Raw genomic sequence first — 27,386 nt, forward strand, 5'->3', positions numbered from 1 at the left:
GTCTGTCAGTGTGCAGTCAGCTGCAGAACTGGGGATGCACTCAGTGGCCCAAAAGCACCTTTCAGCTCCTGTGTTTGTAATTCATTTTGTATCACCTTATAAAAGAAATGAGGAGTTACAGCTTGTCACCACTCAATGAGGCCACTCCAAACAAGACTGACTTTCACACTACCCTCACAAATAACATGCTTTTTATGAGTGGAGTCATCTGACATGGCACAGATAGAGGCATGGAGGGTGATGTTTTTCAAAAGCAGTATCTTCCAGGCACAGAAACTCCATTATGCAGACGGAAAAGGAGAGAGGAACCTAAATGCTCTTAGCCCTGAGCAGGAGTTAGGTTCAGCATTCTCAGAAATCAGTTCCATATTTAAATAATGCACAGGACATTGTAGATTGTGCCCCAAAGTCTTCAGTAACCTAAAATCAGCCCAACAGAGATTCTTTGAGACATACTGAAACTGGAATCTCTGTCAAACAGGAGAGGGAAATGCTGTTTATCTGGGTTCCATTAGAGCAGAAATTTACTCCAGCTTTAGCCTGAAAGAGGCAGAGATGCTGACTTCCAAGACAAGCCACAATGGTCGGGCAGACAGTAAGGTTTAGCTTTTTAACAGGAAGGAATTGCACAGGAATTAAATAGGAATTACAGCACTGCCTGGTTCAGAAACAACTTAGTTTGAATTCAGATAAAGGCATTCTCATCTCTTTCTTTTTAATGTTACTCTACATCACATCAATGACCTCATTATTCTGTCACCCCACAAATCAGTTGAAGCCAAAACATTCTGTAGAACTTTACTCACAGAAAGTAGTCACCAAAATGGTTCGTACAGGATTTATGCAATCTCCTACTAAATCATCCAGAATACAAACTCCTATCCTTTAAAAAGGGATTCTCCTTGACCCTTCATGGAACTACTGCACAGTTCTCATGCAGTAAGATTTTTTTGAATGACCACTTATACAATGTTCATCCCAGCCACTTGTCAGGATCTTGATGAATGAAGCAGTATCCAGCATTAGCCACAGCGTGCTCTGGCAGCCCTCTAAGCTGCCCTCACAGCCACACCTTTCTACAGTGGCAATTCCAGTTCTGTCCAGCCCGTTATTTGGTTTAGCAAAGTCACAAAGCAGAGGAGGAGAGAAAGGTCTGTGCACAGTTCCTGCCGGCAGGGATGTGCCCATTTTCTGTCACAGCCAACAGCTTGTCCCCAGGAAAGCAGGGAAGTAAACCTGAGCTGTTAAAGCCCAGGCACCTTGCATGTCCTGTCTTCAGGGAGTCAGAATTATTGGGTAGGCTGAATCAGCAGGAGCAGCTCATCTGGCCTCTCCAAAACCACTTTAAAAATCTCATCTAATTTTCATGCTTGCATAAAGCCTCAGCTTCCTTGGGAGTCAGAAACAGTGAGCAGCTTTTTAGCCAAAGGACCCTCGTTTCTACATCGTTATCTACCGGATGATACAGCAGATGAAATTTTTACCTTGTCTCTACGTTTGGAATACACTCGCCAGACAAGAGATGTTAGTCCACCTGGCTTGCTTTAACCCTGTGTTTTCTTAGCTGGCACTGTAGTGAGAAAAGGCAGACTTTAAGCAGCACTACGGATCCAGGAAGCTTAAATGTACCAAATATTCCAAAACCTGACTTGGTGAGAGAAAAAATATAACTGAAAATGAACTACAGACTCAAGAGTGGAGTTTATTTAAATCTGAGAGAAACCAAGCATTTCCTGGAGTGCTATTTGCCCTGATTAAATTAATAGAATTATTTGCTGCTTTGGATGCAGTAGATCCATCTCCTGCTGAGAAATGACACCAATTTTAGCAGGTATGCCACTGGAATGAATGCCACATTAGACCTAGGCAGCAAAACTTCATAAACCAATGAAACCAGGCTTTTCACTTTGATACTGAGACTTCAGTCACCTAGACCTCAGTGTGCTCAACTTTGTTTTCTTTCCCACTGTTTTTAATGAGTAACCTACCTCAGACCTTTTTCCACAAGTGTCCAGAAAGAGCCCAAACATTTCTGTGTGCAAATCCTTCCTGCAAAAAGAGGCTGTGATTACTGAACCACTGAACGAGGAAAAGATGGCAGTGTCACTGCAAGACATTACATTTGGGTCTTCTCTGGGTATTTAGCAAATTCCCTTGAAACATTCCTGGGCCACACTGTGGGGGGTTAAAAAAAAAATAAATAAAAAGCTTAGGGGGAGTACTGAAACTGGCTGGAAGTGGCTGGAACTGGCACCTTCTTCAAAGACAAAGACAAGAAGCAGCAGAGAGGCTTTCTTTTCTCTTTTATTGACACAGCCAATGTGACTACCCTTACGCAGGCAGATTGCTTCCCTACAGTAAGCAGTTTGTTAATGTGGAAGCAAGGTTTTGCTCTCTACACCTCCTAAGGTTATCCAATTAACACAAAGTTACACTTGTAAGAAGTTTCCACACTTTAACATTTTGTTCTTCCCAGATCCACGTCAAGGTTACTTGGCAAAAATACATGCCCAGGACGTTCAGTGGAGACCAATCCACCACTAAAGGTAATGCACATAGAACAGAGTACAGTACTTGGACAGGATTTCAAATAAATACCCATGGACAAATGCAGTCATTTTAAATGCAACAATATTTCTTATGAATCAATACTGTAACAAGATGGACATACGAGTCCCCACATCTAGGAATAATAATGCTTTGTTTCCAGCAAACAGAAATCTTTTCCCCACTATCAATGTCATTTCAATTTGTACTATTTTTGAGCAGTGGGAAGGCTCCCCCCCAACAAGCACCAATTTAATCATTCACCCGAGCCTCCGCAAGCAGTACAGGGATGGGGACAGCTTGCTGAGGCACTTCTCCATTTCTGTTTCCTGAAAACACAATGATTAGATACAACATGCAGGAGAGGACACCAGCGCTCTGCTCTCCACAGCTGCAGACAATACTATGGTTAACTGCACCCACCAGCACACGAAGCTACCGTGACAGCCCCTGCTCGATGCACTCTGTGCTCTTACCACCAAGGTGCTCAGACTCCTCGCTCACTGGTTCAGCATGAGTCCGTGTGTCCCAAAGTGGATTTGGGTTTGCGTTTCTTTTCCTTTATACCCCTGAATTTGCAAGGATTTGCATGATGAAATATCATTGACTAACAGAATTGTTTACAATCCCTTGACTCTAGAGATTCTAGAGTAAGACTACTCATTAACAATGTGCGAGAGGGGAGTTTGCTTTGCACTTATTGCTCCAGGTCATCCTCCGCTGCCAAACAGCCATTCCCTCGCTCCTAAGTTACAGGACTCAGACTAAGCTACTCTGAGAGCCTCCCTTCACATGATTCAAGGCACTACTGGCAATGACAAGTGACAGAAAGGCGCTGACACCTAACACCCTATCGTCCACAGCTTTAGGAGTTTGCTTTCTAAATGTACCAGAATTTGGCACGATAAAATGAAACAGTAACAAAACAATTCCAATTTGGAATTTAACTGGTATAGTTGTAGAAAATTCTGTTAATCAATAATACTTCAACTTCCTAGAACCCAGGAATTCTGCAATTTATAGGTAATACTACTTATTTAATATTTTTCAAGTGCCTATTACCGTTTTTAACCAGAGCAAAGTCAAGTTTTCTTCTTGTTACATTGAACTATTCCTAAGAATAATAATACAATATGAAAAAAACCCCAGAATTGGAATACCCTGGATTTCTTAATGAACATGGCAGGTAAAAAAAACCCAACAACAAAATAATCAGTATTTTAAACATATAAAGCTTAACATTTTATCATAATAAAAAAAAGCTGCTGAAGCACAGCACACAGTTTAGCAGAGCTCCTGGTTTTTGTTGAAATTCTTTTCTAACCCAAATCTAGACGCACCACCCCACCCCTCCCCCCACCCCCCATCATGCTGATGCAGAGTTCAAAAATCACAAGCCCAAACTGGAGACTGTGAGCACAGACCACCGCATTTATATAAACTCTTCTACTTAGGGAATTAAAGAAGCTAAAGAAAATATCAAAATATCCAAAGTGCACAGGTTTAACAATCAGATTAAAAAAAAAAAAAGGAGCATCTGCACGGACATCAGAAATTCCCCTCCCAACAGGTCTAGCAGGTCACAAACTACCGTAGTGGTCGTTACACTTGAAGTAGGTTTCTTCAGCACTTGTAAGTTTTCTTACTGCAGCAGCACTGATAGGTAAAGCTTGTTTTGTTTTCTAGCTTCAGACACAAAAGGACAGTTTCAGGTAGTACATAGGAAAAGTTAGGATCAGGGCAGTGGTTTCCATTCCTTGTGCAATGGTCTACCACTGTGAACTGTCATGAAAGAGGCTAAGCAATGCTGTTGCACTGTTGGAAGGGCTTCTCCAGGGACTACTCTACAGCTGAAAAATGGAAAAATAAAATGGCATTAGAGAAAAAAAAAAATCAAAATGAGAAAAACCCAGTGTTTATTTCTCGATGAAACAACCGAAACCAAGGTGCTGCAGAAGCAGGTTAGTTGGTGGAAGGTGTCTGTTAGCTTGTTGGGGTAGAAGCAGCCTTGCAGCTCACAGATGCTTTCCAAGCCGATGGAGCAGCGCTCTGTGGGTTTAGCCGGGGAGCAAGAGCTTTGCAGGAAGAAGATTTCTTACAAGTACTGAATAAAGCTTTGCTGTTCAAGCACAAGTTAACAGCAATGAAATGTGCAAGAAACATTTTCAGTGAAGCTTTAGGCTCTCCAGAAACATGCAGGTCAGTGTATCATGCAGGCCAATGCAGAGAACACCATTCAGAAGAGCCTGCTTGCAGAGGTAGGTGTTCGCTTAAGGAGGTTTCCATGCTTTATCCCAACCCATGAAAGTGATACAAAAGACTTACAGCCAATATACCTTTTGAGATATTGTTAACCAAGAATTACAAGACTTAATCTGAAATATTACCTAAAAATACAAATAGCAGATGCAGTCACCTTGCCACCATTCCTCATTTCTTTATGCAACAGGTGCTACACAAAGTTAAACCATACCCTTGGCAAGCTCAAACAGCAGCAGTCAGGTTGGCTTTCTTGTTGTGCAGAGATTCACAGCAATGAATGGAAATGGAAATGAATACTGAAACTATTTGACTAATATCAAAACTGCTCCTGCTTGGAAGTGAATGCATGATCCAAGAGTGATAGTGCTAGTCACTGTCTGCTAACACTGGGAACTTTACACAAAGTTCCAGTTAATCTGAAAAAACCCCAAAACCTGAAAACTATTCAAAAGTAGTACCACAAAAGACATGGAAGCAGTGAAAACTGCATTAAAGCTCCCTAGCATGGTGGAAGCAAAGCTGTAACTGTTTCCATTGGAGCAGAGAAAGTCAGCACCCAATGCCTGCTTTACAAATGATCTTTAAATTACACTCAACGCAGGAATGAGAAGAATAAAGGCTTTTGGGGAGATTGTGTAGCAAAGAAAAGCAAAGCAGGACAGACAATTGTTAAGTCTCAAACACCCAGCCTGCTGTTTAGCAATGTTAAAGCTCAAATTCAGGAGAACTCAGTAACCATAGATGGATGCACAGGGGCTAGTTTCTAAAGCCAGAATTGCTCTTCATTTAAACAGCAGTGATTTTTGAGCAACACAGACTGAAATCACTTTGGGGTTTTTCCCTCCTCTCAATACTGGCAAATGCAATTCTGGCTCTGAACTGTGGTATTCTGCTGTTGCCCAGTTTTGTAGCAAGGTTTCTACAATTCCATTTATATTCATTTAGAATATGAATCCTCATCATATTCTTTTAGAAGCCTTCCCCTTCCATTATCTGGGAAGCCAAAATCCCAGAAGGCTTCCTTCTGTCAGTACTGTGGCATCTCCTGGCTACTTATAGATAGAGCAGTGTGCCCAGGAAGCAAGCTGCTGGTCAGCTAAAGGAATGGTGGCGAGATGAGGCAGTGGCCCAGCAGAACGCCGAACGGCAGCAGAGCACAGCGCTGCTGAGCACACAGCTGTGCCGGCTCACACTGCTCTTAGCAATACCAGAGGCATACAAAATGATCTGAAAGAGTACAAAACAAAGAGGGCTTTACATGAAACTGAAGTCTGAGGCTAGGCACTTTAAAACTCTGGGTTCAAGAAGTGTGCCTTCATGTGCTCCACACAGTCTCCACCAGTTTAGAAGCAATGTTTCCCATCTCTCTCTCTCATTAGGCACCAATTATGAAGTACACTTTTATGTTATCAAACATAGTGTAATGAAGTGGCTAAAAAGGCCCCTTACAAGTTCATCAGCAGACAAAGGTTTGTTTTTAAAGATTAATTTGCAAACTAAGCTACTTCATAAATAATGATTAGCAGGATGATCTCATTCCATTTCCTGTGCCTATAATGTGGAACACATGCTTGCATAAGGAATGCAACAGCTTTTGTGTCTTTAAAAACAAGAGATCAGAGCTCTGCAATACTCTATCCTATTCAGATTCATACTGAAAGCTGAGGAAAACTAGTTTGTGACTGACAATCCTAGGCCACAGTCATGTTAATTCTACACAGGTATGCCGTGTGGCTACAGCAAGACATAAAACAGATTCCTTCCAAAGTGTTCTGCTTGCCAGGAGCCACACGAGCCCATCCAGATCCTTTCAGGACATGACACTTCCACAGCACAGCTTCTCAAAGTGGAACTGTACCAGTAGGATCCCAATTCTTGGAGTTTTACCTTATCTATCAAATGGGGTAAATATTGCATATCTTTTTATTCAAATGTGCAAGTTTCTTCTGGTTACCCCTCAGAAGAGAGGGAAGCAGTCTAAATAATGTACCCTTCCCAAGTGTTTTTTCTAGCTTTTGTAGCCTATAAAAGCTTCAAGGCCTTGGTCAGTGGTGATGGGACAGCATATTCATAGCAAATTCACTTTGCTTCCTGTTTCGAAATGCTCTGCATTTTCAACACATACCTCTAATTTTAATGTTTGCTTTTCACCACTTCTCAAGCCACAATCAGAAGGAAAGTTTCCTGTTTGTGTCTGCCTATAAAAGCCTTTATTGAAGTGTGCCACAGCCCCAGAGAAAGGATCCTGCTGGTGCTGTACAAACTACAATTAGCAGCACCGGGTATCCTCTGCCGAGTGTGCTCCTCTAACACTTACCATCAACAGCAAAACCCTGACACAGTAACTGTGGAAAGAGCTAATTTGTCTCCACCATGAACTTGTTAATAGCACCCCCATGCTCAGGAATTACAGTTAAGACCACCAGATTTGTATTACCTGGCTCAACGCCGCACTAGAACGAGTCAATTCACTGCCACATTAGGTAGCGGGGATTTACGTTGACATTACAGCATCAGACAAGAGGCAGGAAGTGATTTTCCTGGCCCCCTGGCCTAGTCACAATAGATTTTATATTTCTCACCACAAAACACCTGGTTGTTGAGGACAGACCCTTCAGACCTGTCTCCGCAGGACCGAATGTGACTTACGCCAGGATTCGGGCCCTTGGCTTTGGAAGCAGACTTTGTGCGCACCCTTTTGGCCTGCTCGTGGTCCAGCTCCAAGTGCTCCAGGCGCTGGGTCAGTGCCAGCTTCTGCTGGATAGCCATCCGGAGCAAGGAGTTCAGAGTCTTCTTCTCATCCTCAGCCGCTGCCAGCTGCCGCTGCATTTCGTCCAGCTGTGTGACGTACTCATCGCATCTGCAAAGGAACAGAGCGGCCTTCAGCTGACAAAGAGAGACCTCTCCTGCCTGCCCCACGGCACTGACAGCTTTGCAGTTGCTTGCATGCATGCTCTTGTAAACAAGAACTTCAACCACACCTGCGGAAAATCACAATTGCTTCCCACTGGAGTTCTTACAGGCCCACCCTCATCACTTGCATTCATGCCTCTCAAGAGGTCCTGTGATTAAGAGCATCCTTAGATGATGGAAGCCTAGAGCCTGGTATCAAAGTGCCCACATCTAAAGACCAAGTGAGGTATCTGTCCATAGCCATCAGGCACAATGCAGGCAAATTACTTTTGGTTCTACTTAACTGAGAACACCGAAGTTGTAAGCTTTAGCCCGAAAGCGAGTCTGAGGAGAGCAGCAGAGGTGCTGTATAGCAACCATTACTACAGTGGCTACTAAGAGCGCCTAAACTTTGTTACTTTACACAGGGAATCCAAACACAGCTCTGTTCAAACCAACCGTCTTTCATAATTCTACTTTGGCCTGCTCCGATTCTTGATGTAAAAGCTCTGTAAATAGTGTTTTGTTACCATTTTCTCTGGAGCCCTTTTATAACTGTTTCCACCATCAAAATTAATTTAAAAACAATTAAAGGAATCAAGTGTTCTTCAGAACCCTGTGGGAGAAGCTGTACAAATGCCTGCAAGCTCTTTCATTTGGAATAATTTTTCCTGAGCTTGGAAGCTGCTTGGCTCGCACAGAGTACCACAAAAAACTGACAAAACCAATGCCTTTGCATGTAGATGCACATTTACTGGACATAAAAGACCAATTATGTGCAGAAAAATAAACAGTCATAGGTACCAGCTGGAATTACAACTGTCACATCTGTAAAATGCAACTGCTTCATAAGAGCAAAAATATCAGCAGAAGATTATGTTCCTTTTAATATCCAAATGGAAAAGCCTCTGGCTTTAAGGGACATTCATCATCATTATGGAAAATAAAACAGACCAGGGGGAAAAAAACATAACCCAAAACACACCAAAAAATGACAGCACAAACCAAAACTGCCTTCATCTGCAGATTCATCATCTGTGCTTAGACTCTCAAGGTTCTGAGTTCTGCTCCCCCTGACTTCAAACAGCAGGACCAGGCCTGTGTTCACAGAACCACAGGATACATCCGGTTGCAACAGACCTCTGCGCTCATCCAGTCCAACCCAACCCAGCACTGCAGGGGCAACAACTAAAACATGTGCCTAAGCACTGTGTCCACAGCTGCTTGAACACCCCTGGGGATCGTGACTCTAGCACTGCCCTGGGCAGATCATTCCAAGGTTTGACAACCCTGTGTGTGAAGCAGTATTTCCCAGCATCCAGCCTGAACCTCTCCTGGTGCAGCCCCAAACCATCTCCTGCAGTCCTGTTGCTTACCGCCAAGGAGAAGGGCCCAGAGCTGAGCACAGCACTCGAGGTGTGACCTCCCCAGCGCTGAGCACAGGGGGATGGTCACCTCCTGTCCCTGCTGCCCACTCTGCTTCTGATCCAAGCCAGGAGACCATTGGCTTTCTCAGCCACCTGGGCACTGCTGGCTTATGGTCAGTGACTGTCAACCAACAGCCCAAGGTCCCTCTCCAAGCTGCAGCTTTCCAACCACATATTCCCAGGTCTATAGCTCCTCATGGGGTTGTTGTGACCCAGGCGCAGGACCTGGCACTTGGCCTTGTTGAACTTCATCCAATGAGCCTTGGCCCATGGGTGTGACCTCTCCAGGGCTGGAGCTGCTCTGCTATGGTGACAGAGAATTGGAGTTGTTCAATCTGGAGAAGCCTCTGATGAGACCTTACTGTGGCCTTCCAGTACCTGAAGGGGGCTACAAGGAAGCTGGTAAGGGACTTTAGGATGTCAGGTTATAGGACTGGGGGGAATGGATCCAAGCTAGAGGAGGAGAGATTCAAATTAGACATTAGGAAGAAGTTCTTCCCCATGAGGGTGGTGAGACACTGGCACAGGTTGCCCAGGGAGGTGGTGGAAGCCTCATCCCTGGAGGTTTTGAAGGCCAGGCTGGATGTGGCTCTAAGCAACCTGATGTAGTGTGAGGTGCCCATGGCAGGGGGGTTGGAAATGGATGATCTTTGAGGTCCCATCCAAGCCTGACAGTTCTGTGATTGTGTAATCAAAGAACCCGAGGCAAGACTGGCAGACTTCTTCAGCCACTCCATTTAGAAACAGAGATGATGAAACAAAACCATGTCAGTAAAGCATAGCAGGGCCTTTCCACACAGACTTGCTAATGTCTTATAGTCCTCTTCTCTAAACATTTCTTGTGTTACTCAAATGCCTCCTGATCAAACTCATCCAGTGGTGCTGAACCGGATGGTGGACTGGGAACAGGGACGAACGCTTGTCAGAGTCTAGAAGGCCCTCAGGTCACCTGCACATGAGCCAAGCTAGAACTAAAGCCCTGATTTTGTCATGCAAGTTGGTACCTCACTGCTTTTCACTGCTTTGCAGATAAATCCCTTTCAACGTTCTGTAGTGCTGAGCTACTTTTCCCAGCTGTATATTCAATGCAAAAAGTCAGAACAGAAAATGTCTTTGTTTTACAGGTGTCCTTACAAGCAAACAATTTAGCTTTCAGGATTTAAAGAATATTAAACAGAGAAGAACTGGCAAGAGCCTGCTGTACACATTCACAGTTTCAAACAGAGAGTGAACAGTGCTGCTGCTGCTTTTCTTCTGACTGGTAATGAGCAACAAAACATGGAGCTCAAGGACTTTCCAAAGCAACACCAGCTAAAACACACATCTACACAGAGCAAAGAAATGTTCTAAGTTCTAAACCCTCTCATAATAGCTGAAGCCAAATTATTGCAAACCCTGCCAGTGGGTTGTCTCATTGCCAAACACTGCACACCAATGCTCCCCACCAATGCCTTATTTCTGTGCACCACTTAGGTTCAGATTTAGAACATACTGCATTTAATAACATTCACTGCTAAATTCACTACTGAACCAAGATCTGTCCCAGAACACAATGCAGCTGGCTATGTAATTACACTTTCCCCCCTTCCTCTGTAATTAATACGCCCATGTGACAGCTTCCAAGAAAGCAAGACAGACGTGATTGAAGGAGGCCTTTGAGAGAAGCTTCAACTACTTTAACTTCTACCTTCTACATTTTTTACTTTATTAAAAACTAGGAAACACTACTAGAGAAGCAGTTAAAATGTAAAAAAGCAGTGACTGCATTTGGCTGTAAGGGATATTGCAACCTGAACTTTACACGAGAAATTAATACTAAAGGCTGAATTTTAGCACCTTCCTCCCACCTCCTCAAAGTGGCCACTGGTGACAACCAGCTCACCTGCAGAGAAAGTGCCAGTTGTGTATCCCCAAAGGAGGAACAGGGTTTGTATACATCATCATTGTGATTTTCATCCAGAGTGGAGAACAGCTCATCACTAGCTGTGATGTGTAATCAGTGCCCATTAGTGAAAGCTATTAAAGAAATTAATCAGACCACAAACATCTCTTGTAGTTTGAAATACATTGGAAGAATTATCTTCTGCACTGAGAGGGGACAATCAGTCCTGCACTGCAGAACACTACAGCTCTTCTCAATTTCCACCGATGCAAACTCTAAGGGAGATCATAAACTTTGATAGCAAATTCCCGCCTCCAAGAACACAAAAGGAAACTTCTTCCTCTTTCGTATTTAAAGACTGAAATTAGCAATCCTATGACACTGATTGAACATCAATTTAAAACCATCACACAGGCAGGATGTTTTTCCTAGTTCTTCACTGAATAGCTTAGTATGGGGTGGAGGGTCTGATCCTGACCCGTTTGTCCCTCCCTCCCCTCTGCCACTGAAGCTGTGCACACACTTGGGTTTGGGTGTTTGATTTTTTTTCTTTCCTTTTTTCTTTCTTCTCCAGACTACAAGCACTGAGGCTTCCTATGAACTGCCTAACGAGCCCAGACTTGCCCATCTCAATCACCACAGCTTCACTAACTGCTGTGGCAGCAGTGCCCCTGTTTTAAAGTAACTCGTTTTCCATTTTGATTTAAAAAGAAAGGGCAGACAAGCTACACAAAGCTGCCACGGCACCACTATTCCACCACAAGACCACCTCCTGTGCCTTATCCTCAACAGCAGCCAGTCAAAGAAAGCACCAGAGCAGGCAGGACTTTGTGGCGTGGATGCAGTCACTTTGAAGAACCCCACCCAGGCGCAGGCTCCACCTACAGGGGCACCCTTCCCAAGGGCGAATCTCAACATACCCAGCAGCACCAGCAGCAGAACTGCCAGGCACATCAGTGCTACCAATGTGACTGTGTGCAAGGCATTACTTGTGGCTTTTTGGAGCATGTTCATGAGACAGTCCAAGGCCTTTGTCCTGCCTGGGTGCCTCCCTGCTTTCGAGAGGCTGCCAGCAGCCCAGACATTTTTCTCTCTCCAGATATCGTCCATCACCTCTAGATCTAGCACCAGCAATAGGAGGCAAATGCTGTTACTCCCATCTGGGAATTTCATTGTGGAATTTTTCAAAGCCATATTTTCTGTGTCTGGCTCCCCTGAGCATTCATCCTATGGAATATTTTTAGAGAGAGTGAGTACTTCTACTGTGTGGAGTCCAGTATGAGGACCCCTGAGCCATCATTCTCAGTCCTGTGAGGACTGCACTGTTCTCTGCATGACTTTAAACTGCTTTATATTCTACAGGCCTTTGATGTCCATGAACACAAGAATATTTTCCCAAATGCTTTGGATACTTAGAAAACTGACAGTGCTTTTCTCCATCATTAAACAACATCTAGCTCCTAGGTTCTTAGGTGTAATCATGGCTCTGTTTCTTTTCCACCAGCGCCCTCTTGTAATTTTGGTCTCCTGTTACAAGCTATCAGTCTTCCCAGTACATTTTAACACTTGCCACTCATCCCCTCCTTGACTTGATGCAGTTTGTCTCTCCCTGTATGCACAGTTTATGAAGAATGTGAAGCTGGAGATAGCTATTAATTACATCCAGGCACACTTGCTCTCCACTTTGCAAAGCCTGCTGCTTCTGCTAGATGTCTTAACAGCTTCTATCTTTATTTTAGAGGGATGGGATGAGAAATCTGTCCTCTAACTGCCCCTGCATGTTCTCAGACTCTCAAAAAGAAACAGAGAAGCCATGAACAGCAAAGCTGAGAAGCCTGAGTCTTTAATCAGAGGAACAAAGAGGTACCCTAAGTCACTTCAGAGACAGTTTAAGTCTGCCAGGGCTTACTAGGACAAATTCATTCATATGAAGCCTTTGCTTGGTCTTGTTGCCTGACCCTGACCAAGTATGCCAGGGAGCAACCAGCTTAGCTAGTTTTAGCCTGATTTAGTCCATTCACCACAGGAGTTTAGCTGTAACCTGTCACACAGGAGGTACTTGCAGAAAGAGATTATGATGTCTTCCCATGAGTGTAGGTAGTACCCAACATACAAACTGAAGAGATGAAAAACTTGCAGGCTGTATCAGAAGACAGAAAACCAGCAGAAAAAGGACATGGGAAGAGCAAGGTGAAAATCCAGGTTGTACTTTCATTGTGGATGGATTCTGCCATTTTCTCTATTTAGCAGAATTTAAGACTAACATCACAAAATCATCTTTGCTTTTTAAAATGCAAAACTGTGATCCAGGACAAGCTCTTCTCAGTGTGTTCCTTTCTTGGCTGAGAAGAGATGACCATACTGGCCTCCTGCTCTTAATCCAACCATACTTCAAGGTCTTCAATCTGAATTGCTTGTTTGTGAATGTGTGTGCCTTTCACTCGTGGTGGACTCTGGAAATGCTCAATTTGGAGGTGTTCTTCAAACAACCAGCAGGAACCTACAGTGCTCCTCCCCTACCGAAAAGTTGAGCTAAAGCAGCCTGGAGGCTAACTTTCCAAGCGCAGTTTTTCCTCGTGTTTTGATCCAGTTGTTCTTCCCCATAGCCAATTCCAAGAAACCTGAGCTCTGATGTGCTTGCAAGTTTGAATGATGAATTGCTCACAGGCAATCTATAGATGTATCTTGACCTACAAGACAAGGAAACTGCTGCACTCCCATCTCAAATCACTGGCAAACAAGACATCCTTCAAGCTCCCCCAAAGCACTTGGGAGAAGCTGTTTGTCTAGCACAGAAAAGCTGCAGTCCTTCTTCTGACCATATTTTAGAGGAAGATTAATGTCTCTGAGATTCACTGCTAACCCACCACGCACACACAGTGAAGCAGGGATTGGTATTGTTCTCCAGAAAAAATAAAGTCTTTCAATTTTCTTAACCCTCTAAATGGGAATAAAATAAAAATAATTGACCACGTGGTAAAATACCTTTGGAGGTTAAATGGTTTTGCTCAGGAAAAAAACAGCAGCAGGTCCTGGCTTGGTGTCCCCTATGCCTGACTTTGAAGGGACCTGACTACCACCAATAGCTCTAGCTGGAGCTGCTGCTTTCACTCCCTTCTTGGTGCTGTTAACAGAAGGGCACTGATCACACTAACCTCAATAAATGCTCAAACACATGGGGAGCAGCCACTTGATTCTGATGTACCCAAACAGAGACCTGAATGCAACAGCTGAACCACAAAGATGTGCCTTCCATGCTGCCTTCTGATAGAGATGCAGCTGAAACTCAGAGAGTCTCCAAACTCCTAGTGTGTAAACCCTGCATTTGACAGAATTATCTTGCCTATGGGAAATTTCCCTTGAAGAACTGACTGAAAACAAAGTAATGATCAGGTGACACTTCAGATAAAAATACTGACAGCAGTTTGACAGAAGCTGCTTTTTCTTTTGCCAATTTGCAAGGACTTCTTTAAAATACAGAACATCCCCAGCCCAGGTATTTTGACAAAGTAAAACAAAAAAAGGATGGTCAGCTTCTCTTTGGATTTTGAATGGAGAAGTGATTTCTTTACATTCCTCTTCTGGTGAAAAGTTTACCAATGAAACAAAATCTTTGATTGTAAAACAGTGACACATAAAATACCTGTTACAATCTAATTAAGCTGACAAATCCCATTTCAGACCTAAAGGTCAGACTTTAATCTGGCTTCCAGTCTCTTCGTACTCACAACAGGGCTATGTGAACTTTACCAAGGCATCTACTGCATGTATGTCTAAGGTACATTAATGCACATCTTGAGTCAGTCTCACCTCTGTGTCTGCTAAGATCCTGCAGCAGAGCCTCCTGCAGGCACTGCTGAGGCAGAAGAACAACAAAGAGCTGATTTGGTACAACCAACAGGGCTGCACCAAGGGCAAGTCCTGCCTGACAAACCTGGTGGCCTTCTGTGACAAGGTCACGGCACCAACAGACAAGGGGAGAGCAGCTGACATCATTGATCTGGACCTGAGCAAAGCCTCTGGCACTGTGCCACACCACATCCTGGTCTCCAAGCTGGTAAAACATAGGATTGATGAATGGACCACTGGGTGGATAAAGAACTTGGCCACACCCAAAGAGTGGCTCTCAGTGGTCCCTGGCCAAGTGGAGGGAGTCCCTCAGGGATCAGTCCTGGGACCAGGCTTGGTTAACATCTTTGTTGGTGCCATGGACAGTGGCACTGAGGCTCCCTCAGCACCAAGCTGTGTGGTGTGGCTGACAGCTGGAGGGAGGGATCCATCCAGAGGGACCAGCACAGGCTGCAGAGCTGGGCCCAAGCCAACCTCATGAGGTTCAACACCACCAAGTGCAGGGTCCTGCAGCTGGGTCACGGCAATCCCAGGCACTGCTATAGGCTTGAGAGCAGCCCTGAAGAAAAGGCCTTGGGGCTGCTGGGGGAGGAGAAGCTCAACAGGAGCCAGCAGTGAGGACTTGCAGCCCAGAGAGCCAAGCAGAGCCTGGGCTGCAGCAAGAGAAGTGTGGCCAGCAGGGCCAGGGAGGGGATTCACCCTCTCCACACCACTCTTCTGAGACCCCACCTGGAGCTCTGGGTCCAGTTCTGGAGCCTCTGTGCCAGGAAGGATCTGGAGGTGCTGGAAGGTGTCCAGAGAAGGGCCACGAGAAGGAGCAGAGGGCTGGAGCTGCTCTGCTCTGAGGACAGACTGAGAGGGTTGGAGTTGTTCATTCTGGAGAAGACTCCAAGGAGACTTTGTAGCCTTCCAGTACGTGAAGGGGGCTATAAGAAAGCTGGGGAGGGACTTTTGAGGGTGTTAGGGAGTGACAGGACTGGGAGGGAATAGAGCAAAACCAGAAATGGGGAGATTCAGATTGAATGTTAGGAAGTTCTTCCCCAGGAGGTTGGTGAGAGACTGGCAGAGGTTGCCCAGGGAGGTGGTGGAAGCCTCATCCCTCGAAGTTTTTAAGACCAGGCTGGATGGGACCCTGGGCAGCCTGATCTAGTGTCTCACCACCCTCATGGGTGTCCCTGCCCACGGCGGTTGGTCCCTTCCAACCCTGGTGATTCTGTCCTTGATTCTGTGATGTGTTTCTCTGTACCACAGCTCAGTTTTGGGTGTGCTGCCACATTCCCTCAGTGCTGGAAGCTGTTCATTTGTGTTTTGCAAGCTTTCCTTTGTCTCCAGGCTGAATCTGATGGTATTTTCATGAATTATTAAAAATAGCTGCTATATTGTGAAATGAGTGGTGTTAACCTACTTTAACAAGGAAATTAGGTCAGTTACCATATTTGTGCCTTCAACTCTCCTGTGTTTTTACAGCTCTTGCATTCTACAGAATGGGTGTCCTCCTGTGTAAATATATCTGTGTGCAGCACTTTGCTTCATCCCACACTCAAACAAGCACAGCAGGGTAAAGGCTTCTTATTAGTCTCTGCTGATAAAAACCTCTTGGCCAAAGAAGAAACAATTTCCTGCAGGATGGTTACAATGGGGAAGATAAATTGGGCTGTTTCATAATTCTGATATTTGAAACACACCTTAAAAAAAAAAAAAAAATCAGACTCCAAAGCAATTTTTGAGGTTATCTTCATCAAAGCACTTAAGAACACCTCTACCAAACCTACCTTACCTGAAACAGAGACACAGATGAAATAGCCACTGAGTGAAATGCACTTGGACATCCACCAAGCTACTAAATCCTCTCTGATCAGAGACCAGGGAGGGAAGGGGTGACAGTGCCCTACCCACAGTAACAGGTCTTGATTGCTACTGTGGTATTGAACATATCCAGAGCAGGGCCATGAGGATGAGCAGAGGGCTGGAGCTGCTCTGCTATAAGAACAGACTGAAGGAGTTGGGGCTGTTCAGTCTGGAGAAGAGAAGGCTCCCAGGTAATCTGAAGGGGGCCTACAAGAAGGCTGGGGAGGGACTTCTCAGGATATCAGGTAGTGATAGGACTAGGGGGAATGGAATGAAGCTGGAGGTGGGGAGATTCAGGCTGGAGGTGAGGAGGAAGTTCTTTACCATGAGAGTGGTGAAGCCCTGGAGTGGGTTGTCCAGGGAGGTGGTTGAGCCCCGTCCCTGGAGGTGTTTAAGCCCAGGTTGGATGAGGCTCTGGCCTGCCTGATCTAGTGTGAGGTGTCCCTGCCCATGGCAGGGGGGTTGGAACTGGATGATCCTTGTGGTCCCTTCCAACCCTGACTGATTCTGTGATCTGAAACACTGACCACACAGGGAGAAGGAAGCAACTTGTCATGCTTTGTGCCAAGGCCATCATCCTAAGCTAGATGCAAAACACAGGGCCCAGCTGCTTAGTTGCCACACAAGGAATGCAAGTGCTCACAAGACAAAAGGCACTGCAGACCACATCTCCACTCTTTCCATCCTCAGCTTTTTCAGTCCTCCTTTGGTCTTGGCTCTTATTTTTTATACTCCAGTCACAGTTCAGACATTGCAGTTGCTTGTTTAGGCAAGGGAGTCTGTTGTGCATCCCCAAACTGAGCTTACACTTCCCTCTGGTCACTCACAATTCCCAGTGAGAGCTCCAGGACAAAGATAAGCCTGCTGCTCTCAATAAGAAACCCTTTTATTCTGCCTCCAATTTCCCCACACCAAGGAATCATCATTATTGTCTTCCCAATACAAGGACAAGATTCACCTCTAGATAATACTCCCAGAGAGAGGCAGAGAGAGAATTATCCCTCTGGCAGCTCTCTGACAATTCTTCCTCTACAAACCAGTTCACAGCCACCCTCTCACTTTCACACTGAGGCACAAGAACCTACCGCAGTTACATCTGCATCTAGGAAAAAGAACTGAAATGTAACAGTATGCATTTGCTCTTTCCTCTCAGCTTCAAGATGACCTGAACTAACAAAAAGACTGCAATTGCTGTGTGCTAACTGTATTCTAGAGGAGGAGAAAGAAGGGGGAAAAGAAAGTAGGACAAATACAGGCGTACAGGACATTCCTTTCTCCGGTGTAATGAGATGCCACAATTCAACTTTTAGCATTCCTTGGTATCCTTTTCTTCTCTCCATGCTTACCCACATGCATAGATATTGCTGAGAAAGGCTGAATCATCAGGAAGCCTAAGATCTTAGGAATCCAAGGAACATGAGAGCTGCTGCAGAACTAACCCAACAGAAGACCATACAAGAAAAGCCTCAGGACTCCTCCTAAACACCCTCTTGATTCTCTTGATTCCTTACCCTGGTACTTTTTAACAGATGACAGAAACAAAACCCTTCCTGGTTTGTTTGTTAGGTTACTTTGTTTGGGGGAGTTTTGGTTTTGTTTTGTTTGGTTTTGTTTAAAAAGTGTCCAGAGAAGACCAAGAATGAGGCAACAGATATCACAAACAGACCCTCCCATTCCCCTGGGTTAGCTTACGAGTGCCTAGATTACATCAAACAGCATCCTTTCCATTCTCTCCTCTCAGTCTTCTTTAGGTAACGCATTGAACAAACAGGCAAGTGAACACTGCCAGGGCTGTCCCTGGAACTGCCATTGAGCTGAGACAGCTTCTGGATAAAGAGTTTTACTTTCCTGTCTTCCAGGATCACCTCCACACAGGAATCGACTGAATGCTCCTCAGCTGTGAAGCAGACCTATGTTTCAGGAGATGTTGCCTCAACAGTCTCCAACAGAAATGTTGGAGGCTTACAAAGGCTTACAAAAGTAATCAATGACAGGAGCAGTAAGAACTTCTGCAGATAGGGATGTGTCAGCAGGGCTTTTTCTCTGATAGCAGCATAAAGCACAGCTAAGAAGCAGAAGCAAGTTCTGGACACGTGGAACCCAAATCAGCCCTCACAGGTAAATGAAATAACAGACACTGCAGGACAGACAACCTAAGAACAACAAGATGTCTGCAATGCCTTTCCTTTTTTCTGGTACAAATTCTCATTTTGATTGCTAAATGTCACTCCTCCTCCAAGTTACTGACTACAAGGACCAGGGATAATTAAACAGTGCCACAACAACCTGTTCTGCATCAGCACAACCCCTGCAGGCACTGTCCTCAGCCACCAGCACCAGTCACACCAAACACTGCAAGCAGTGACCCTGCATACAGGCACCCCACCACTCTCTGCATGGGGAAGTGGGCAGCATGTTCAGCTCTTACCCCACACCAGCAAGCAATGACACTGTGCAGAACTCACAGAATAGAATAAACCAGGTTGGAAAAGACCTTTGAGATCATCAAGTCCAACCTACCACCCAACACCATCTAATCAACTAAACCATGGCACCAAGTGCCTCATTCAGGCTCTTCTTAAACACCTCCAGGGATGGTGACTCCACCACCTCCCTGGGCAGCACATCCCAATGGCCAATCTCTCTTTCTGGGAAGAACTTCTTAACATCCAGCCTAAACTTCCCCTGGCACAGCTTGAGACTGTGTCCCCTTGTTCTGGTGCTGAGTGCCTGGGAGAAGAGACCAATCCCCACCTGGCTTCAACCTCCCTTCAGGGAATTGGAGAGAGCAAGAAGGTCTCCCCTGAGCCTCCTCTTCTCCAGGCTAAGCAACCCCATCTAGTCTCCAAATTGTAGAAGGATTGTTTGTTGTCCTTCACAGCAGTGACAGGCTAAGCTCTAAATGGGCTTTTGCCCCTCTCATTTTTTTCCTGCATGACCTAGCAACATCCTTAAACATTCCTTGGCTCACCTCTCCTTCCTTCCAAAGAGGATACACCCTCTTTTTCTCTTAGTTCACTCAGAAGCTCATTGCCCATCCAGACTGTCTGCCCTGGGGCTCATCTCTGGCACATTGGCACAGCCTGTTCTGCACCTTCAGGAGTTCTTCCTTGATGTAGGTCCAGCTCTCCTGGACCCCTTTGTTTTTAAGAGCTGTTTCCCAAGTTAACTTCTGAGTTAGTTCCTTGAGTAACCTGAAGTCCACCCTCTGGAAGTCCAGAGTGGAGGTTTTGTTGCTGCCCCTCTTAGCTTGGCTGCATATTGAACACTCAATTATCTCTTGGTCACTGGAGCCCAGACAGCCTCCAAACATCTCATCCCCACCAACCCTTCTCTGCTTGTAAAAAGGAGGTCAAGCAGAGCCTTACCCTTGGTAGGCTCACACAGCAGCTGGGATAAGAAGCTGTCCTCCATGCACTCCAAGAACCTCCTAGACTGCCTCCTCTCTGCTGTGTTGAGTTCCCAGCAGATGTCAGGCAGGTTGAAGTCACCCATGAGAACAAGGTCAGGTGATCTTGAGACAGCCTTAAGCTGCCTATATAGAATGACTCATCAACACCTTCCTCCTGGTTGGGTGGTCTATAACAAACTCCAACCAGGATGTCTGCCCTGCTGGTCTTCCCTCTAATTCTCACCCACAAGCACTCAACCCAGTCGACCCTGATCTCCAGCTCACTGGCATCTAGTGCCTCCCTGATGTACAGGGCCACCCCTCCACCCCTTCTCCCTTGCCTGCCTCTCCTGAAGAGCCTATAGACACCAATTAACAGTACTCCAATCATGTGAGTCATCCCACCACGTCTCTGTGACGGCAACTACATCATAACTTTCCTGCTGCAGCAAGGCTTCCAGCTCCTCTTGTTTGTTACCCATGCTTCATGCATTAGTGTCCGTGCACTTCAGCTGGGCTGATGGTTTCACCCCTGGCTCTAGCTTATCACCCTCAGACTCCTGTCTTGGGGGACTGGTTTCAGCCCCTTCCCCCTGTGAATCTAGTTTAAAGCCCTGTCAATGAGACCTGCCAACTCCCTTCCTAGAACCCTTTTCCCTCTGTGGGCTGTTCTCACGCACCAAGATCTTTCTCCCCCTCTCCATCTGCTGCTAGCTGACCTGGTGCTATAGAAAGTTCCTCAAGATCAAAACCCCAACATTCTATTGGTGGCATCAGCCTCTGAGCCACTTATTAATGACACCTGCTGTCCTGTTCCTTTCAGTATTCCTTCCTGCAACTAAAGATATTGATGAAAAAATTACCTGTGCCCCTGACCCCTCAACCAGTTCTCCCAGAGCCTTGAAGTCCTTTTAGATTGCCTTGGGACCTCTGGTTGCAACATCATCACTCCCCACCTGCATAACTATCAAGGAATAGTAATCAGAAGACTGTAGCAGACTAGGCAGCCTTCTGGTAACATCCCTGACCTGGGCCCCAGGGAGGCAGCAGACTTCTTTGTGGGAAGGATCTGGGGCCCTCTGTTCCCCTCAGGAGGGAATCACCAATAACAATTACCCTCTGCTGTTTTTTTGAGGGAACAATTCCTGATGCGGGGGGCAGGCTGTTTGGCTTTAGGTAACACCTCCGATGGTGTGTCCTCTGCCATCAGAATCACCTCACCCTCAACTTCCAGCACCCCATATTTGTTTTGCAAGGGCAGTGGGGAAGGTGAGGGGAACCGTGAGGGTTTTACTTTGCCTCTCCTAAGAGGGACCTGTATCCATTCCCCACTACTTTTTGGGTCACCTCCCTCTGCTAGGGGAGCCTGCAGAGCCTGCTTATTCAAATCCAACTCCCTTTCACATTCCCTTACAGTCCTAAGTCTAGCAACTTCTGCCTTCAGTTCAGCCACTATGTTAAGCAGACAGTCGAGCTGCTCACACCTAATGCAGGTGTTGTCTCCACTGCCCTCCATTCAGGTGCCAGGCTCCAGCACTCTCTGCAGCCAGTTGCCTGCTTATGTCCAACCTCAGCCTGGGTTGACACTGACCTTTGCTGCGAGTCACAACCACCCTTGTCCCTGGCTGCTGACCGACTGGGCAACAAAACAAAACAACAGACGACAAGCACCACGGCAGTGCCGCCGGCTGCGGCCGAGCGAGCAGCCAGCAGCTCTCCAGCCAAGTGCCGACCGCGCGGCTCAGCCCTGCCGCGGTTAAACTTCCCGCGGCTGACGTCAGGAGCTCGAGCAGGCACATCAGAGACGACCCTGCCTGTCCCTGCTGACTGCTGAGGTCCTCCCACCCCAAAAAGCCTGAAAAGGACACTAAAATGGAGTGCCTTTGGGCTCCAGCACACCAGTCCTGGTGCAGGCCCCGAGGCAGCTCTCCAGCAAAAAGCACAGGTTCTTTACCTTGTAGCAAACATCGCTCTCAGGGAAGAGAAGGTAGCAGCATCTTCCTTCAAAGCCTTCAGCTCGTTGCGCAGCTTCATCATCGTCTCTGTCACCATAGCTTTCTCATTTTCATACTTGCTCTTTAAGTTGGCAAGGGCTACCTCTGCAGTCTGTTGTTTACCAAGAGGAACAGAAACATACCAGTTAACGAAACTCTTCACAAAGTGGCCAGCTAAGAGAATTCGAATCCAGTTCCTTTGAACTGGAATGTTACACTTCTGGTCAGTTTTTGTCGTACAAACCCCACATCATTTCTGAACACTGAAAAGAGATCAGACCTAGGGGGTCTCCTGCTTCCAATAACCATGCAAAGAGATCAGGCCTAGGGGTCTCCGCGCAGCAGCATCTAGGGAGTTACAGAACACACACTTGGTGGCACCTGTCTGACTACTAAATGAAATAAAACTCAACATACTTCACCACAAAGAGTAAACTCTTATTTAGTAGCTCCAGATTTAAAGGCAGCCATCAAACACTTCCACAGTTCTCTAACCCTTTCAGCATTGTGCCCATTTCTAAGTTTGGGACACCTTCATTAAAATGTGCAAAAGAAAACTGGAAGTCTCTCTCCATTTCTTAAAACAATACTGTACTTTTTTTTTTTTAAGACAATTTCCATGTGCATTAATTTCACTTCAGAGGAGACAATGAAGTGCGCCACATGGTGCCTCTGTGGCAGTTATTTGTATCATTTGCAGTTATTTGACTCTTTTGCCCTTCACTCCTTTTATTTTGACTGTGTTCTCAGATCACATCTGTATCTTGAAAGGTTTCCTTTCGTTTTGCAGTTTGACAGAGAAGAGTTACTCTTAAAGGTAACTACTAGAACTCTTCCAAGTACAAAACAAGACCTGCCTCTTCATTCTAGGTGTCTTACATTAAATATGATCTAACCTAACTCAACAGACAGTAGATTGGAGCTATCTTAAGTTTAATAAAGTCTCACCGGTATGTGACTAGCAAAAGCCAGCTAAAGCCCCAGCACTCAGCTTTCCAGCAGGACAGCTGTGTGCCTCTAATGGAACAGCCCCAGTGAGCTGAGTCTGTGGCAGTGTGGGCTCCTGTGTTTGTGACCCCATTCGCTGACACTATAGCCTTTCTACCTGTAAGGACTTGGCTACCTGTTTGTTGGCCTTCAGCACAGTTCTCAGAGTTGCTATCTGTTCTCTCTTGGTGCTCAGCAGGGACTTCAACTTGAGGATTTCTTCCATGAGAGCTTCCTTGTCTTTGTCCACCACTGGCCCAAGTTCCTGAGTGGCCACACGCTGCCTGGACAACTCAGTTGTCCTGTCCACAGCAGCCTGCAGGTGTTTGATCTGATCCCGGATGATAGCAATCAAGTTGTAAATATTCATCGGCTCTTTCCGAGGGTCTGACACAGGAGATGGGAGAGATGACACTGGAGATGGGCTGCTGTCACCGCTTCCGCTCTCAGCCTTTCCTAGCTCTATAGTCAACAGCCCCTTAGAAAGAAGAATGGGAGACCTTCTTCCCTTGGTCTCTGGGCTGCTGCGCCCACCTTTCCCTTCCTTGTAGTAATCCAGCATCACCCTGTTTGGAGTTTCATTGTTGCACATGCAGACATGGTGGTACAGATTGGCCAGTTCTTCGCTGAAGGTGACTAGTTCATCTTGTGCCACGCTGAGGCTGCCCTGTGTCTCCCCAGCAACATCACTGACTTTCTTCAGCTCCTTCTCCAGTCTGGCCACCTGCTCTCTATCATGCCTGCTGGACTTCTCTAGAGAGGAGATCCTTTCTGTGAGAGCTTGGTTCTCAGTCTCATACCTGCTCTTCTCATCTTCATACTTAGTCTCACATTCTTTGTATTTGGCCTTAAGATTTTTGAGCTCTTCTTTAAGGTCAGTGATCTCTGCCACAGCCACTTTGTACTTGCACTCCAGGATCTCTGGCCCATTGATGTCAACTTCGTAATAGTCTCCATCTTCATGGCTGTCTCTGTCCTTCTCGTTGTCGAGGGCAGACTGGCGCTCCTTGCTGACCTGGAGCTTCTTCATCGCATTCAAGTTTTCTGTGAGTCTGCCAACTTTCTCATGCTGCTCTGAGAGGGCCCCCCGCGTATTTTCCAGCTGCTTCTGAGATTCCTGTAACGTTGTTAACAAGTTCACCTTTTCTCTTTCCATCTGAAATGCATGAACACAGACAGCTACATAAAGGCAACCGTGTCACTAGATGGTTTTATTGTAATTGCAGCTTCACAGACTGCATTGGCCTGGAAGGAACCCTCAAAGGTCACCTTGTCCAACCCCCTGGCAGTCAGCAGGGACACCTCCAACTACAGCAGGCTGCCCAGGGACACACTGAATCTGATCTTGAATGTCTTCAGGGATGAAGCTTCCACCACTTCCCAGGGCAACCTGTGCCAGTGTCTCACCACCCTCATGGGGAACAACTTCTTCCTAACATCCAATCTGAATCTACCTATTTCTAGTTTTGTTCCATCCCCCCCCAGTCCTACCACTCCCTGACACCCTCAAGACAACACCCTCTTCTTTTCACTTTGAAATGCACATTTTTGCTCATTTCTTCCATAGCTGATTGCCTCATTGTGAAAACGTCCTTCCAGCTGAAGATGAGCTGAGGTTCACTGCGCTCTTGCAAATTATCCAGTAAGTATTAGAAAACATGCAGCTAGTCTACAGAGGAAGCCTGGAGCTTTATGAAGGACTAAGAAATAACAAAACTTTTAAAGTTTATCCTCTGAAAGTTCTCATTTGGCAAAAATCCAGCTATTTTTTTTTCCCACAACAGCTTTTTCTTATAAAGCACTTAAAAAATGCTTGAATAAGTAACTTCAAACCATTCCTAGGCAACACAATCTCTCCAACCTCCCAACAGCACAAATATAACACAGCAATGCTCAGCATGGATTAAAACTTCATGTTCTTTGGATTAATTATGGACAATAGTTCTGTTGTACAAAACCCTTTGGATGAAGCTGACTGGAGTAAAGATCAATGTTTTAAATTACTCTTTCTCAGCAGTGCCATAATGCAGCAGGCACTGCATGTACTGCACACCAGATGCATTCCAGCTTTCCTCCAAACTCAGGACATGACTGCTAATGTCCTTGCCTTTGAAAACCCTGCAGTTTTCTTCTGGCAAACACTGAATATTTCCAAATTCTAAATCAAAGTATTGGGTTTGGCTGAGCTGGAGTTAATTATCCCTGGAGCATCTTTCCAGTGCTATGTTTTGCAGTGCTGTAGCTGGGTGTTGATACCACACCAGTGTTTTGGCTACTGCTGAACCCATCAAAAGGGCTGTACTTTTCCAACATTTCCCCACCCCAAGAGTAGGCTGAGGGGTGGGCAGGACCTTGGGGAGGGCATACAGCTGGGCCAGCTGACCCAAACTGACCAAAGGGGCGCTCCATGCCATATGATGTCAGCTCAAACATACAAGCTAATTGAAAGAAGGAAGTGGGGGACATAGGTTGATGGTGTCTATCTTCTGGAGCAAACACTACGTATGTCAGAGCTCCGCTTCCAAGGAGTGACCAAACATTGGATTGGTGGGAAGTAGAGAAGAACATCTTTGCTTGCTCTGCTTCATTGTGCAGCCTCTGCTTTGGCTTTGCATTATTAAATTGCCTCTATCTTATTACAGCCCTTTGGCAATATTTTCCCCTCTCCCCTGCCCATCTAAGGGCAGTGATAGAGCAGCTTTGGTGGGCATTTGGCCCCAGCCAGGGCCAGACCACCACACCTTTACAAATACAATTCATGCTGCACAGTGGCCATATGAGATAACGAAGGGACTGAAATCACAACCCAAATAAACTCTATCAGCCATTTGGAAGTACACAACTGTTTAGGAAACCCATTTACCTGCATGAGCTGTTGTTTCAGCTTCTGGATTTCAGAAATGTTCAGTTCACTCAGCAGATCTGACACCAGGCTCGGGGCTGGAGGGAAGCTCTCGTTTTTCTTGGGTGTTGAGGTACTGTTCTTGCCGTTGCTGAGCTTGCCGAGGCAGTTTTGCTCAAACCCATTCACGATTTCATCGTTGTTGGGCTCCGTGGCCTCATCGCTGAACTTCAGCCCGTCCAGGGAGATGTTCAGGTGGCTGTTGTACATGGAGTCGTTGATGTTCATGTAGTGAGAGAGCTCCTTGCGGAGGTTGTTCTTCTGCTCTCGCTCCGTCTTCAGTGTCTCTAAGGCCTCCTCCAGCTGGCGTTCCGAGATCTCCTTCAGCCGTATGGCATCTTCCAGCTGGCTGTTGAGAAATTCTGTCTCCTCTTCAAGCCTTTTGATTTCATGCTTCAAGCCTTCAAACTCCACCTGGAGGTACACACAGGGAGATGGGAAGAAAAGCCTTAATGAAAATGTCCGCCTGCAAGGCATCAAGTAATCTTACTGCTGAATCTTTCGGCTCACTATATTTGGTGAGAACCATTTTCCAGCTCTGGACTCTAGTTTCTGCACTGTGACTATCTACAAACACAATTTACCTTCACAGAGACCAGGAAATACAATTTCCAAGTAAACCATCAGATGAGGTGACCTATTCCAACTTAATTAGGATGGGTGGGAGACACAATGTTTGATACAGAGGCATCACAACATAGGCTTTCCTAGCACACAATGCAAGTTCATTCTCCGATAGACACAAATTCCCTAGCCAACCTTCCCACAAATTCAAGTTCAACATTTCCAAACACTGCTGCACTGCTTAGAATGTTAGAATGTGCCACTGGACTAAAGCTGCAGGGATGTACCTGGCAATCGAACTCTGCTTTGATACATTTGAAACAAAAATGTTCTATCATTTCATTCCTCAACATTTCAGCACAGCTGGAATGAGCTACAGTTCAGACTCCACGCTTTGGACTCGCCGTGCTGCTACATAGTATTTGATGGCAAACTCTAAGTTTTCACCTGTAAAATTACCTTTTTTCCCTTGTGCTGAAATTATAAACACACCCCTCTCACCCATCAGTGTGAAAAGTTGAATCCTTCAGGCAAAAAGAATATCTTTTAGCTGCCTAAGAAAGGAAAATGCACGGCATGGCGTATACCAACCAGTGAAGAAATTTTAGATGCCAACATACACCAGTCCTGTAGTGCTGCACCACACTTGGTGTAAAACACAGGAACCAATGATGCTAATTCACTTTTGAAACACAAGCCTGTGAAAACTTGCTGGCTTCTTCTAGTTAAGTCTGTAGGATAATTAAAGTTTATCAAAATTCATGAGGTAAGATTAGGATAAGGTAGAAAATGAGGTAATCTATTGCCTTGAAAAGTATTAGTTCTTGATTCTATGTCTGGC

The 27,386-nt window shown here is 45.6% G+C and overlaps 1 protein-coding gene across 4 annotated transcripts in view; it reads right to left on the reverse strand.

Annotated features, from left to right (window-relative positions):
• Nucleotides 1-3,909: 3,909 nt before the first annotated feature.
• Nucleotides 3,910-27,386, reverse strand: part of BICD2 (BICD cargo adaptor 2) — a 90,400-nt gene continuing 66,923 nt past the window's right edge. The window contains exons 4-8 of one of the 4 annotated variants that reach the window (XR_008462274.1): nt 25,943-26,395; nt 23,216-24,235; nt 22,053-22,204; nt 7,247-7,669; nt 3,910-4,397 (exon numbers count right to left, since the gene is read on the reverse strand). Coding sequence is in view for 3 of the 4 variants with exons in the window: in XM_009900571.2 (XP_009898873.2) it covers nt 7,363-7,669; nt 22,053-22,204; nt 23,216-24,235; nt 25,943-26,395 (1,932 nt within the window). In the remaining variant the exon portion in view is untranslated. Of the gene's footprint in view, nt 4,398-5,607; nt 7,670-22,052; nt 22,205-23,215; nt 24,236-25,942; nt 26,396-27,386 lie in introns of those variants that run through there. The other 3 variants (XM_054162189.1, XM_054162185.1, XM_009900571.2) reach the window with 3 other exon arrangements.

Source organism: Dryobates pubescens, chromosome 1, assembly GCF_014839835.1.
Source record: "Dryobates pubescens isolate bDryPub1 chromosome 1, bDryPub1.pri, whole genome shotgun sequence".
In the NCBI taxonomy this organism is placed as follows: Eukaryota; Metazoa; Chordata; class Aves; order Piciformes; family Picidae; genus Dryobates; species Dryobates pubescens.